This window comes from Bubalus kerabau, chromosome 12 (genome assembly GCF_029407905.1).
Source record: "Bubalus kerabau isolate K-KA32 ecotype Philippines breed swamp buffalo chromosome 12, PCC_UOA_SB_1v2, whole genome shotgun sequence".
NCBI classification, from domain to species: domain Eukaryota; kingdom Metazoa; phylum Chordata; class Mammalia; order Artiodactyla; family Bovidae; genus Bubalus; species Bubalus kerabau.
This window is the reverse complement of record NC_073635.1, coordinates 44,761,331-44,777,302: the sequence shown is the minus strand read 5'-3', so window position 1 is coordinate 44,777,302 and position 15,972 is coordinate 44,761,331. Positions and strand designations below refer to the sequence as shown.

Here is a 15,972-nt window from a genome sequence, read left to right as displayed (position 1 = left end):
TTAGCCATATCTGACTCTGCAACCCCCTGGACTGTAGCCCATAGGTTCCTCTGTCCATGGGATTTTCCAGGCAAGAATTTTGGAACTGGTTGACATTTTCTACTCCAGGCAGTCTTCCCAACCCAGGAATTGAATCTGCATCTCCTGCTTTCCTGCATTAGCAGGATGATTCTTTATCACTGCACCAACTGGGAAGCCCTTGATTAGATGCTGAATTTAAAAATAAAATCAGTAAAGCATCTTATTTGAACATTTGGGGAAATTTACTTTAGGGCAAATACTATTGTTTTTGAGTGTAAAAAATTAAATCTGTGAGTGGCTATCTAAAAGAATGCTGTTGTTTTTAAAGAGAGACACACTGAAGTATTCAGAAGTGAAATACATGTTGATTAGAAGTACTATTAAAATAATTCATCAACTATAGGATAAACACACAAACATATACATAAATATAGCAAAATGTTAACACTTTGTGATTGTGTTTTTCTTAGTTAAGTTAAGGAAAATGTACTTAAGTGCTTATTGTACTATTATTGTAAAGTATTGATATTTTTAAAAATTCAGAATAAATTTTTGATGTGGGCAAAAAATAAAGGCATTCTGTTTATGAAGAGGTTTCTTAATAAGTATCCTGTCCTTAAAAGCTGAATTTTTTACAGTAAACAACTTCTCTTAGAATATAATAAAAATGAATAAGAATGAATGATGAAATAAAGATACATCTAAGAAAAAAAAATGACAATATCATCACAAAGTTAAAAAATGTATTCCAGCTGGCAAGAATATATTTCTAAATTTTAATTAGAGTCTAATTACTTTACAATATTGTACTGGTTTTGCCATACATCAACATGAATCCACCACGGTGTACACGTGTTCCCAATCCTGAATCCCCCTCCCACATCCCTCCCCATACCATCTCTCTAATTAGCCTCCAATTAAAATAAATAAATTTAAATTAAATTTTTTTTATTTAGATAACAACAACATAATAAATATTCATCAATTATTTTCCCTATGGTTTTACACTTGAGGTTCAATTTAGACACCTGAGACAGCTTTCAACTCAAGTATAAGTTTTAATTTATTTTTGGAGTATTATTAGTTTATATATTGCATATTGTTGTTTGAAGCTAATAATTCTGGGTGTGGATTCAGAGCTCAGGCTTCTTGCTTCCCATGTAGCTTCCATTCACTGGGGTTTTTATGTAGGCCTTAGTTAGCTTGTGGGCTTCCTAGGTGGCTCAGAGGTAAGGAATCTACCTGCCAAGGCAGGAGATACAAGAAATGTGGGTTGGATTCCTAGGTTGGGAAGATCCCTTGAAGAAGGAAATGGCACCCCACTTTAGCATTCTAGTCTGGAAAATTCCATGGACAGAGGAGCCTGGTTGCCTTCAGTTCATGGAGTCGCAAACAGTTGGACACAACTGAGTGAATGAGCATAAAGCACACTTAGCTGGTAGAAAAGAAAGAGTAAGGGTGAGGCACAGTCACATCATAAATGTTGGTGTGGTAGCAACACAGATCCACTGACATGTGTCATGATGTTAGTATGTGATTTGACCCCATGTTCAGGACAAATGAGTGCAGATATTTCTAGTGAAGGGTAGTCATGTGTATCACAAAAGCTAAGGTGATATAAATCATTTCTGAGACTGCATGACCTAGAAAACTTCTCCCAATAGCAATGGAAAATCTGAATGGAACTAAATCACTAAGGATGTGCTGAATTGTTACATGAAAGAAAACCTACATAGTTGAGCCTGGAGATCTCTTCAAGAAAATCAGAGGTACCAAAGGAACATTTCATGCAAGGATGGGCTCGATAAAGGACAGAAATGGTATGGACCTAACAGAAGCAGAAGATATTAAGAAGAGATGGCAAGAATACACAGAACTGTACAAAAAATATCTTCATGACCCAGATAATCATGATGGTGTGATCACTGACCTAGAGCCAGACATCCTGAAATGTGAAGTCAAGTGGGCCTTAGAAAGCATCACTACGAACAAAGCTAGTGGAGGTGATAGAATTCCAGTTGAGCTATTCCAAATCCTGAAAGATGATGCTGTGAAAGTGCTGCATTCAATATGCCAGCAAATTTGGAAAACTCAGCAGTGGCCACAGGACTGGAAAAGGTCAGTTTTCATTCCAATCCCAAAGAAAGGCAATGCCAAAGAATGCTCAAATTACTGCAAAATTGCACTCATCTCATACGGTAGTAAAGTAATGCTCAAAATTCTCCAAGCCAGGCTTCAGCAATATGTGAACTGTGAACTTCCTGATGTTCAAGCTGGTTTTAGAATAGGCAGAGGAACCAGAGATCAAATTGCCAACATCCGCTGGATCATGGAAAAAGCAAGAGAGTTCGAGAAAAACATCTATTTCTGCTTTATTGACTATGCCAAAGCCTTTGACTGTGTGTATCACAATAAACTGTGGAAAACTCTGAAAGAGATGGGAATACCAGACCACCTGATCTGGCTCTTGAGAAATTTGTATGCAGGTCAGGAAGCAACAGTTAGAACTGGACATGGAACAACAGACTGGTTCCAAATAGGAAAAGGAGTACGTCAAGGCTGTATATTGTCACCCTGCTTATTTAACTTATATGCAGAGTACATCATGAGAAACACTGGACTGGAAGAAACACAAGCTGGAATCAAGATTGCCGGGAGAAATATCAATAACCTCAGATATGCAGATGACACCACCCTTATGGCAGAAAGTGAAGAGGAACTCAAAAGCCTCTTGATGAAAGTGAAAGTGGAGAGTGAAAAAGTTGGCTTAAAGCTCAACATTCAGAAAACAAAGATCATGGCATCTGATCCCATCACTTCATGGGAAATAGATGGGGAAACAGTGGAAACAGTGTCAGACTTTATTTTTTGGGGCTCCAAAATCACTGCGGATGGTGACTGCAGCCATGAAATTAAAAGACTCTTACTCCTTGGAAGGAAAGTTATGACCAACCTAGATAGAATATTCAAAAGCAGAGACATTACTTTGTCAACAAAGTTTCGTCTAGTCAAGGCTATGGTTTTTCCTGTGGTCATGTATGGATGTGAGAGTTGGGCTGTGAAGAAGGCTGAGCACGGAAGAATTGCTGCTTTTGAACTGTGATGTTGGAGAAGACTCTTGAGAGTCCCTTGGACTGCAAGGAGATCCAACCAGTCCATTCTGAAGAAGATCAGCCCTGGGATTTCTTTGGAAGGAATGATGCTGAAGCTGAAACTCCAGTACTTTGGCCACCTCATTCGAAGTGTGGACTCATTGGAAAACACTCTGATGCTGGGAGGGATTAGGGGCAGGAGGAGAAGGGGACGACAGAGGATGAGATGGCTGGATGGCATCACTGTCGATGGACGTGAGTTTGAGTGAACTCTGGGAGTTGGTGATGGACAGGGAGGCCTGGTGTGCTGCGATTCATGGGGCCGAAAAGAGCCCAACACAACTGAGCGACTGATCTGATCTGACCTGATCTGACTTACACAGATGAGATTTATAAACATTCCAGAAATAGCTCCATTATTTAATAAGTTATACCAGTAGTTAGGGGAAAAAAGAAAAGAAACATTGAAGAGCTCAGTTTTGAGGTTAACTGACCAGAAAGAAAGGAAAATTCCTCCCCTGTTGACTCAGATGGCAAAGAATCTGCCTGCAATGCAGAAGACCCAGGTTTGTTCCCTGGGTTGGGAAGATCCCCTGGAGAAGGAAATGGCTACCCACTTCAGTATTCTTGCCTGGAGAATCCCATGGATAGAGGAGCCTGGCAGACTACAGTTTATGTGGTCACAAAGAGTCAGACATGACTGAGTGACTAACACACAACACTGACCATAAAGAAAGAAATATTATAGGAATGTATAGACACAGTGAGTTAAATACAATATTAGCAACATACCACATGTGTGGTTATAAATATATATGCAGATGTTAATTAAAGACACCTAAATATTCCATATTCATATAAACAGTGTATATATTGTCAGAAAGTTAGTGCATCTTTGCTCTCCTAAGCTTATAAAAGTGTATGTGTGCATGCATGCTAAGTTGCCTCAGTTGTGTCCAACAGTTTGTCACTCTGTGGATTATAACCCCCCAGGCCTCTCTGCCCATGGGATTCTCCAGGCAAGAATGTTAGAATGGGTTGCCATTTCCTCCTCCAGGGTATCTTCCTGACTCAGGGATTGAACCCTTCTTTTTTGTGTCTCCTGCATTGGCAGGGCGGTTCTTTACCCCTAGAGCCACCTGGAAAGACATGTGTTGTAAAATATTTTTCTATCTATCTTTTCTTTTTTTTCATTACTGAATTCACAACCGAAGGAACAACCATAATTCCTGTTTAATAGGGTACATGTATTTCTGAGGAAGCTGTCTTCATGTTTGGATGATTTTGAATATCATACAAATTAAGAAATGCAAGATGCTGAAAGCAATTACTGACCTTTCATGAGTTGTATTTATTTGGATTATCAATTTAGGTTCAATAATTTCTAGAAGGTTGGCCTAATGTTTTGAATAATAGACTGGTACATATTATTTCATGCTTTAAACAGTTTCATAATTCTTTTAACATTTAGGTTGCTTGGAATTAAAGGAAGAAACCATTGAAAACCTTCTTGCAGCAGCTTGCCTTCTTCAGCTTCCTCAAGTAGTGGAAGTGTGCTGCCATTTCCTCATGAAGCTCTTGCATCCATCAAACTGTTTAGGAATCCGAGCATTTGCAGATGCTCAAGGATGCATTGAATTAATGAAGGTGGCCCATAGCTACACGATGGTAAGGAAATGTAATTTTTTAATAATAGCAGCATAGCTGTATTGTCAGAGGTTAAAATAATTATAGCTATTGCATTCAAAATTAAAACTCAAAATTAGTTTTGAATCACTGGTACATTTTTATCACTAGACACAATGTACTGTATAGTATTTAAGAACCTCAAAATAGAAAAAGACATCACACAATGGTCTTTATTATGGCTGCATTTACATTTTATAGATGATATAGATATAGATATTGACTGCTTGGGATTTTAAATGATTCTTAAAATAATTTTTGTCTTAATTTCTCCCAGGATATCTATCTATTACATCTCCTTCCACAGCTGCTTTTCCCCCTCTTTTCTTTCTAGTTAAGAGCTAGCAGCTTATGTCACAAAATTTTTTCTTTTGCATTTTTCAAACAACCTCTCTACCACGGACTCAGGTTTGTGCATGCTATGTTGCTTCAGTCATGTCCAAGTCTTTGCAATGCTATCAGGCTTCTCTATCCATGGGGATTCTCCAGGCAATACTGGAGTGTGTTGCCATACCCTCCTCCAGGAGATCTTTCTGACCTAGGAACTGAACCTGTGTCTCTTTAGTCTCCTGCACTGGCAGGCTCTTTACCACTAGCACCACCTCAAAAGCCCATGGACTGAGGTATATTAACCAAAATTCAGTATTGAAATCCTACCCCAGATGTGATGGTGTTTGGAGATGGAGACTTTGGAGGTGAGGTCATCATAGCAGGCCCCTCAGGATGCCCTTATAAGAAGAGACACTGTAGAATTTGCTTCCCCTTTCTCTCTTTCATGTGAGGACACAGTGAGGAGATAGCCATCTGACAGCTCAGAAGAGAGTCCTTAGAGAACCCAGTAACACTATATTTTAATATTAGACTTTTCATCCTTCAAAATAATAAGAAATAAATTCCTGTTGTCTAAGCCACCTACTCTGCAGTATTTTGTTATGGAATCCTGAGCTATCTAGTACACTTTTTATCATAGCATGATATGTTAGGTTTGCATTTGTCTGTATGATTTATGGAGAAAAAAAGATAGTGATAGTACATTTTAAAGTATTTATTGGGATAGTGAATATTGGATTTCAGAATTCCTGGGAACTTTTATACTAAAAGGGAAAATATTTAGGTACGTAAATCAGATGATGTTTGTGGGTTGTTTTTTTTTTTTGTAAATTTGTCTTTCTGTACCATTTTTCATAAAAGGTGTAAATTGATTATCAGTCAGTAAATAGTCCTTTAATACAAGCCTATTTTATATTTTTCTCTTTGATTTCTTACTGTATGTATAGACATACATGTAGATATTTTAACAGAAGGATTAAAAATCATTTAAAGTGTACACTTTAAATGGGTGGACTTTGTAGTGTGTTCTTTAAATGTTATCTTCATTCTAGAATTGAATAATCAGTTAGAATATTTTCATACTGATCATTTTATATCCTAGAAGCAATCATTGCAAAACCAATACAATATTGAAAGTAAAAAAAAAAAAATGCTTAATAGAGTGCCTAGAATATAGCAAGCACTATATAAAATGTTAACCATTCTTGCTATTTTTATTATTAATATTATTAATGATTTGATGTTTATTACTGGAACAACCAACTCTAAAGCATATAGCTTTCTCTTTGCAACTCAAAGGAATAATTTATATGAAATAAATCTCATTAAGCTTTATAGTTGCTATTTATTTAGAAACTCTTATTTTGAGATTTAGCACCTTTTCAAATTACTAATGACAATCAGCCATTTAAGTCTCCTTATTGTTATTCTTAGACAGAATCTCAATATCATTTTAATTTTCTTCTTTAATCCTTTAAGCAGATTAGTAAATCAAATAAAATGTAGAAATAAAGGAAGGAGATGCCTGCTTTGTACTTCTATTGTCAAATTCTTTTTCTGAAATATTCTATGACAGGGCACAGTATTACTATTCAAATTATATGAACCATATAAAATTAATGTAAATAAATACTTCATCAACCAAAATATCAAAACCCAACTGCTGTCATTTAATTATGCACATTTCATTACACTTCAGAGTTCCTGGCTTAGCTAAGCCAAAGAACAATATGCCTCCATGTCCAGTGGGATAATGGTCCCTTCTGGTCTGGTTTGAAATTATTAATTTAATAATCAAAACATTTTCCTTGCAGCTGCTTGAACTGATCTGAAATTTATCACACAATAGTATCAATATAGTTTTTAAACACATTAAAATATTCTTTATAGTAAACTATACATGTAAAACAGAAATATAGGAATGTCCTTGATAAGACATTCAACATTCTAAACAACTCTATCTTAACTTATTTTTGAGACTATGGATTGATCGTGTGTTGTGTTATGCTTGTCAAAATTAAAATGATTTCAAATTCTGTTGGAAGCATGAAGCTCCAGTGTTCTCCAGATGCTCATGGGTTACTCTTTTACTGCAAAACATTTTCTGGAAAACAGTTGTCTTCCTAGAGTATTATTTTGTCTCAGTTCTAATGCTTTAAAATGAGTGTATCTGATATTATAATTTTTTTTACCATATATTAGCCTCTGATTCATGTTTAATCTTGCATATTTCCTCATTTAATCTATTTAATTTGTGCTCCAAGAACAAACTTATTAAGCTTTTTCTTATTCTTCTCCTTAACTCATTCAGTAGCAAAACATCTCAGGGTTTCTACTGAGTAAACTCTGGTACTGAATTAATATATTTATTGGCTCTAAATATGCCTTCTTTGCTTATTTTACACATGGCATTCTTGTTTTAATTTTCAATTTCCTTGCCAAAATATTTTAAATATGAACTTGATCTTTCAACATTCAGGTCTTAACTTGCTGTCTGTATGCCTTTACTTTTTATATGTTTTGCTGTTCCCTTTGGAAATTTCACTTATTTGAATTTTCAGCTGTTGATTTTGTGTGATTCCAAAATCTATTCAGGGAAAGTGACCCTGCTTGGCAGTGGTTCATGTGTGAAATATTGAAAAATTTTGAATGCAAGCTCAATATTAGACAGAAGTGTAAAATAAATTCTGAAACATTAATTTACATTTTGGGTACAGGAATATACAGATACCAACAAGAAAATTGAAGGAAATAGTTCCTCTTACTCTATTGGAGTTCAAAATGAAACCTGTTCTTAATTCTGGACATCTAATTTTAAAAACATTAGAGAACAACAAACAGAAGATGAGAATTATAAGAATAGCAAAAATTTTATAATCATGAAATATGAAGAAAAGTTGAAAAGATTTGGTTCTTATAGCTGAATAATATCAGGGCATGGAAATAGATATCTTTGTGTATTTGATAGAATGAGTTTTTGTTTGAAACAGCACCATTTGTGTTTTCTAATCCTGTTGTTAATTTTAGTAGTATAACCTTCTTTTCAATTTAAATATCATAGGAAAGAATAATATTGAAGTTGAAGTGTTTTGTGTGATGATAATGAAGGGTCTGGAGTCTCCTTCCGTCTTCTGAGTTTTCTTTCTCTGCTGCTTGTCTATTTCTACTCATCATCAACATCACTTCCTACTAAGGTCAGCTCTGCCTTTAGAGGAGACTCCTGGATCTTTATTTTTAAGAAATCCTCTCTTCATATTGTTCTGGTTTAGACTTTGACAATTAAAAGCATTCGTGCAAGGTATAGAAAGTGGAAATGAAGGCGAATCCATTATTTCTGCACAGGTAGATGCAGGCAAATACGTGGATGAATGGAAACTTGAAGTAACTTCTAAGTGAGCACTTGAAAGCAATTAACTTCACTGATGTAGACTGAGATGGTTGATTGGAGATTTCTGGAGGTTCTTGAGGAGTTCAGTGCCTTTGTGGAGTACTTGTCAGAACAGTTCATATTGAACAGAGGTAGAGATCATTAGCAGAAAGTTCCCTGACCTTCATTTCCACAGCTATTTAGGTCCCCAATTCCCTATCCAAGATCTATTTTACATAGAAAACATGGTTTGTTTTTCTAATCCAACAATGTCTTAAACACATACCCCAAAATAGCAAATTTAAGCTCCACATTTTGATAGAAGTAATTCTCCCCACCTAACTTCTCAACAACTGCCTAGGCATTTTTCCTAAAAAATAAATTGAATTAATTTCACCACTTCTCAATATGTCCATGAATTCCTTTCACTTGTTCTTTATTCATGATAGTTCTTTTATCTGGAATCCCTGGTATATAATTCTAAATAACCACCCTCACTTCTCAGTTTAAGTTCACCCACGCCTAAGAAATATTTTAAAAATTTTCATGGCATTCTCTGTCTTATTTAAATCCTTAGTATTCCTTTTCCTAGCACTAAATGGTGTCACTATACATTTTCTTATGCAATTAATTATCCCTTGTGTCTTTATGACTGACTTCACAACTACATTGCAACTTCTTTGTGACAGAGAACAGGTCTTCCCACTGAGATTTGTTTTTCCCAACAAATCTCCATTGAGATTTGTATGTACCTGCATGTGTAATGATTGAGAGCATGTGTAATATATTGACTAATTCCTATAGTTCCCATGGATATTTAGAATTACTATTCTCAGAACTCCCAAATTCAGTTATTCAGCAAGACTATCCATGTTTTCCTCTAACTTCTAATGATATTTCCTATTGTTATTTTCTTGTTCACACAATTCCAGCCACACTGTTCCTCTTGCTTATTTTTTGACTACAGCAAACATACTATCACCAGATGAACTTTGCATTGTTCTTTCTTACTTCTGCTGGAAATGCTCTTCTACCAAATATTTATATCCTTTCTTTGCCTTATTCAGCTTTCTGCTCAAAGGTCACTTAGACAAAAATCTCTTCTCTGAATATCCTATTAAAAGTGACATTACTTTCAAAACTCTCTCTTTCCTTAAACTGTTTTCTGTCATTTAGAGTACTTTTATTCTAGTTTCATATCATTAATTTTTTGTTAAGGGTTGTTGTTGTTCAGTTCTGCCATAATGTGGTATCTCCTAGATAGCATCTGTTTAACTTCCTATAGCTTGGAAACCTAGATAGATGTGTCTTCATAGCATTCATTGTTGAAAGGGGAAGTTACTATTGACTACTTCATACCAGGAACTGTAGAAAGATACAATGGTGACCCAAATAGACATATGTTGCCCTTGTTATTCAGTCAGTAGGTTGTATTCAACTCTTTGCAACCCCATGGACTGTAATGCTCCAGGCTCCCCTGTCCTTCACTATCTTCTGGGGTTTGCTCAAATTCATATCCACTGAGTCAGTGATGCTAACTATCTCATCCTTTGCTACCCCCTTCTCCTTTTGCCTTCAATATTTCCCAACATCAGGGTCTTTTCCAATGAAATTGTAGGATAATATAAGAGACCAAAACAGGAAAAGCTTTGGCAGTGCAAAATTTTGCAGAGTTAAGGAGACTTTGTTAAAGATTTGTGATGTTATATTAAAATAAGGATATAACACTGAACATTTCTGAGCAAGTAAGAGCCAAGATTTAATTTTAAGACCAATCTTCAGATGGCCTGAGGAGAAGGCAAGAAGAAAGACCAAGAATAAGGTTAATACTTCATAAGAGTATATTATATATAAAAATATGTATATTTACACATACTGGGTGAGTGAGAAAGAAAAAGAGAAACTCAGGCAGCTCCTGACATTTTGCTTGATGGCAAGCTTATCTCTACTGGTGCTGGTGGTGCACAAGTTAAATACATAGTATATACCAGATTTTTTGTTTTTTTTTGTTTTTTTTTTTCTATGTTTCTCTTTACTTGCTTGGTCGCATATTAAAAAGCAGAGATGTTACTTTGCCAAAAAAGGTATGTAGAGTCGAAGTTATGATTTTTCCAGTAGTCATGTATGGATGTGAGCGTTGGACCATAGAGAAGGCTGAGTGCCGAAGAATTGATGCTTTTGAACTATGGTGCTGCAGAAGACTCTTGAGAGTACCTTTGACTGCAAGGAGATTGAGTCAATCCTAAAGGAAATCAATTCTGAATATTCATTGGAAGGACTGATTATGAAGCTGAAGCTCCAATATTTTGGCCGCCTGATGTGAAGAGCTGACTCAGAAAAGACCCCGATACTGGGAAAGATTGAAGGAAGGAAGAGAATGGGATGACAGAGGATAAATTGGTTGGATGGCATCACCACCTCAATGGACATGAGTTTGAACCAGCTCCAGCAGATGGTGAAGGCCAGAGGGAAGCCAGGTGTGCTGCAGTCCATGGTATCACAAAGAGTCGTACATGACTAAGCAATTGAACAACAACAATATATCAAGCATTGTCTACATGTTAAACAAACTTTTAAATTTTAATCTTTTCACAACTCCTGCAAAGTATGTGTTATATCCATTCTAAAATAAAATTAAAAGATGCTTACTCTTGGAAGGAAATTTATGAACCTAGACAGCATATTAAAAAGCAGAGACATTACTTTGCCAACAAAGGTCAATCTAGTCAAGGCTATGGTTTTGCCAGTGGTCGTGTATGGATATGAGAGTTGGACTATAAAGAAAGCTGAGTGCCGAAGAATTGATGGTTTTGAACTGTGGTGTTGGAGAAGACTCTTGAGAGTCCCTTGGACTGCAAGGAGATCCAACCAGTCCATCCTAAAGGAGATCAGTCCTGGGTGTTCATTGGAAGGACTGATGTTAAAGCTGAAACTTCAATACTTTAGCCACCTGATGTGAAGAGCTGACTCATTGGAAAAGACTCTGATGCTGGGAAAGATTGAGGGCAGGAGGAGAAGAGGATGACAGAGGATAAGATGGTTGGATGGCATCACCAACTCAATGGACATGAGTTTGAGTAAACTCCAGGAGTTGGTGATGGACAGGGAGACCTGGTGTGCTGTGGTTCATGGGGTCGCAAAGAGTAGGGCACGACTGAGCAACTGAACTGAACTGAATGTTTAGTGAGGCTAAATAACATACTCAAGAATAGTAGAACATGCTAGAATGGAGATTTAAATATGACAGTGTCTTACTGCAAACTTAAAGCTCTATTTAATGTGCTAATAAATTTACATATTACCAGAATATCAAGTTGGATTCCTGATATCCAGAATATTTCAGGGCATGGATTACTTGAGACAAATGGACACTATAAACCTGTAGCATGGATGAGATCAAAGAATTCCGTGAAGATTTTGCTCCTCAGTTTTACCATTTCCCTGTTCACTTCACCCTTACTTTCTATCCAGTGCTACCAGCTTTGAAAGATTCCACAATGTTTACTCTAGAAGCAGAAGCAGTTTCAGTAAGACTAATTGGAGGCTGCTATGATCAGTCAGTAGCTTCAAAAACCAGGTGTTTCATAGATGGAGCATCAAGCCTTCCAAACTCAGCATAAGAGCAGCAGCCCTTTCAAAGGCCAGAACCTGAAAGCTCCTGTACATAGTTCACTTGTCTTTCAGAGCTGTAAAAGTAATGCCAGAGAAAATAAACTTTATTGATGTGGTTTCTGTTTATGGTTTTAAAACACCTGACATTTCTCATGATTTCTAGTCAGCAGCATTTTTTTTTTTTTAATCTTTACCAAAAGTCCAACAAATAAACCATAAACTAGAATTTGCTTTGAGAGAACAAATGGAATTTAAATGTCTTTGTTTTCCTACATTGCCAAAATAAAGTTCACTTCATCCGTATTCTCCTCAGGACTCCTATGTGATGTATTAGTACTAAAATTTGCTGTGAACATTTTTTTGTTTTGTTTTTCATTCATTGCTTTGTGTTAGTCCCTTTGAGTATCTCATTTACAAACATGGTGTGAATAATGAGTTTAAATCAGTATATAAATGTCAACCTGAAACTTATCCAAATTCGATTTTCAGAATTTCTTTGTAAATTGAAGTAAAGGTGTTGAGTGAGTGTAATAAGTTGCTTGAAGGACAACCACCACCTATGTTTAATCCTCACAAGCAGTGAGAAGCATGCAGAGGCCTCTATAGAAAGGAACCTCCTCTCATCTTGTGTTTGTTTATGCTTTCCTTTACTTGCTTTGTCCCTAAATTAGACTGACAACTCTTCACCAGCAGTTTTACTTTGTGTTATTACTCACAGTCATTGGTAAAATTCTAGTCTATTGCCTGCAACTGGAAGTTGATTTTAGTGGAAGAATTTTTAAAAATTGTCCTTAAATTGCTTAGTGTTGTACACAAACGGGATATTCAGATTATACCAGATAAATTGACAGAAATGTATAATAAATAGTAATATTATAATAAATATTCACTTATGCAATTGCAGTTTGACTATATAAAAATTGTTAATTGTTAGGATTCTAGACAATAACCACAATAAAATGTGCATTTATGACCGTTTCAAAGACTAATTAAGCATACTCAAAGAGGATCCAAGGAAAATTGTAAGCTTTTAAAGGATTCATTTTACACAAAGTCCATTTCTTCTATTCAGATGCCCTTTGAGTATGTTTCTATTTTAGGTTTTCATATTCAAACTGAAGATATTCTATTTTAAGAAATGCGTCCTTCTGCTTTGCTGTTGATAATGGTGAAGATGATAATATTCACCTATTTGAAAAAGACTCCATTCATTGTAGGAATTCTTTCATTTACATAACTCTGATTTTATTTTCATTTCTTTTACTGGGCTATTTCTAAAATACAATGATTTGGCACACAGCTGCACACACACACAAGCAAAATCTACTATTAAAAGTATTAAAATGTATTAGGTTATTTGGGGTTTCCCAGGTGGCTATAGTGGTAAAAGAATCCTCCTGCAAAGAAGGAGACATGGGAGATGCAGTTTTGATCACTAGATTGGGAAGATCCCCTGGAGGTAGGCATGGCAACTCACTCCAGTATTCTTGCCTAGAGAAACCTATGGACAGAGAAGCTTGGTGGCCTATGGTCCATAGGGTTAACTACCAGATTTAAATCTTTGTTGAGTTGCTATATCATGAGTTGATTCTGTGGAACAATACAATGAAAGAAATTCCAAGAAGGAACACTAATGTCAAAAAATTTCCTATAAACCCAAATCTAAAGGATTTTCAGAGTCACTTGTAAGTAATATTTTTTAATATAAATTTATTTATTTTAATTGGAGGTTAATTACTTTACAATATTGTATTGGTTTCGCTATACATCAACATGAACCCACCACAGGTATACACATGTTCACCACACCCTTTCCAGCATTTATTGCTTGTAGACTTTTGGATCTCAGCCATTCTGACTGGCATGAAATGGTACCTCATTGTGGTTTTGATTTGCATTTCTCTGATCATGAGTGATGTTGAGCATCTTTTCATGTGTTTGTTAGCCATCTGTATGTCTTCTTTGGAGATATGTCTATTTAGTTCTTTGGCCCATTTTTTGATTGGGTCGTTTATGTTTCTGGAATTGAGCTGCAGGTGTTGCTTGTATATTTTTGAGATTAGTAAGTAATATTTAATTATTTGAATTATTTAATCTATAGAATTTCATTCTATGATAAATAATATTTCTACTTTGTTAGAATAGTTCTAAAAGGGCTTCCTAGGTGGTGTCAGAAGAAGGAAAAGCCAGAAACTTGTTGGCTATAGTGTCTTTCATTCTGCAAATCAGTTCTTCAACAATGAAATCAATAACTTGCTTTTGTTCTGAATTTTTAAATGCCTATGAAAAACTGATTTTCTATGCATATGAAAGTTTGAGTTTATTACAAAAATTTGCACCTTATGAACTAATGTTATAGAATATTTATATTTTCTGATGAGGTAATGAATTACTCATCAGGGAACTAATTTCTTTTTATGCTTCCATTTAGATTTTTCTTTTAATGTCACTTTTGTTAAGGACTACACTTGAGCTTAAAGATTTTTAATAGTACTTTTTAAAATAGTAATAAAAAGAAGAGGGATAGATTATAGTTCACAGGAAACATGCTAAATCAATCCTTGCCTGAGGGGAAGCCCAGTCTGCCTTTTGTACACAAGGCAGCATAGAGCTGGGGCTGATCATTACCTTAAAATAGTACTTTCAGAAATGTACAACTAGGCACAATTCAACAAAAAATAGCTTCCAATAGAGTATTGGGTATTCCTCCCAGACCCCAAGTTACTCTAAATATGTTAAATTTTTTGTACAGAGGTGGACTTAATATTCCATGAGGCACAAACTACATCTGACTTGTTCACTGCTATACTCTTAATTCTTAGGATAGCATCTTACTCACTGTAGACACACAATAAATTATGTTTGAAAGAAATAATAAATGAGTTCTTTCACATATTAATAATTTGAAATACTATTAAAACTTACCAACTTAAATTAAATATTAATATTAATAATTTGAAGTGATACATATTATCTCCGAGCTTTCCAGGTGACTCAGTGGTAAAGAAACTGCCTGCCAAGCAGGAGATGTGTGTTAGATCCCCTTGATGAAAAGATCCCCTGGAGAAGAAAATGGTTACCCACTCCAGTATTGCTGCCTGGGGAATCCTGTGGAGAGAGGAGACTGGTCCATGGGGGATGCAAAGACATGACTCAGTATTAAGCAACAGCAATTTACACAGCAATAATTAAAAATATTTATATGGTGCCTAAATTTACTTTTCATATCTCTTTATTAAAAATATGTATAAATAAATAAATAGTAAATGCTTATAGAATGTATCATGATCTCAAAGTTCATTAGCTGTTTTTTTAATCAGCAATTTCTAAACGTTTTAATAAGTAACAGTTTTTGTTCCACCTACTGTGTATGTATATTTTTAAATTGAGTTTTCAGTAGACCTATTTCATATTCAAGGTCTATATTCAATATTTTTGATTATTTATAATAAAAACTGTTCATTTAAATTTAATTTTCATTGAAGATCCTATTGCTATCCATAAATACATATAAACCTTTGTGATTTAATAGAAAGAATATGTACTACAAAAAATAGAAAGAATATGTAATACAAATATGTACTACAAAGAAAGAATATGTACTACTAAAAATAGTAGCGCTGCTGCTGCTGCTACTGCTAAGTTGCTTCAGTGGTGTCCGACTCTGTGCGACCCCATAGATCACAGCTCACCAGGCTCCCCTGTCCCTGGGATTCTCCAGGCAAGAACACTGGAGTGGGTTGCCATTTCCTTCTCCAATGCATGAAGGTGAAAAGTGAAAGTGAAGTCGCTCAGTCATGTCTGACTCCTAGCGACCCCATGGACTGCAGCCCCCCAGGATCCTCCGTCCATGGGATTTTCCAG

General features: G+C 35.6%; 1 protein-coding gene across 2 annotated transcripts in view; it reads left to right on the top strand.

Moving 5' to 3' along the window:
* KLHL1 (kelch like family member 1) overlaps window positions 1–15,972 on the top strand; it is a 518,247-nt gene that overhangs the window by 246,185 nt on the left and 256,090 nt on the right. For both annotated transcript variants that reach the window (XM_055542627.1, XM_055542626.1), the window contains one exon: window positions 4,585–4,781. In XM_055542627.1, the coding sequence (XP_055398602.1) occupies window positions 4,585–4,781 (197 nt within the window). The remainder of the gene's footprint in view (window positions 1–4,584; window positions 4,782–15,972) is intronic.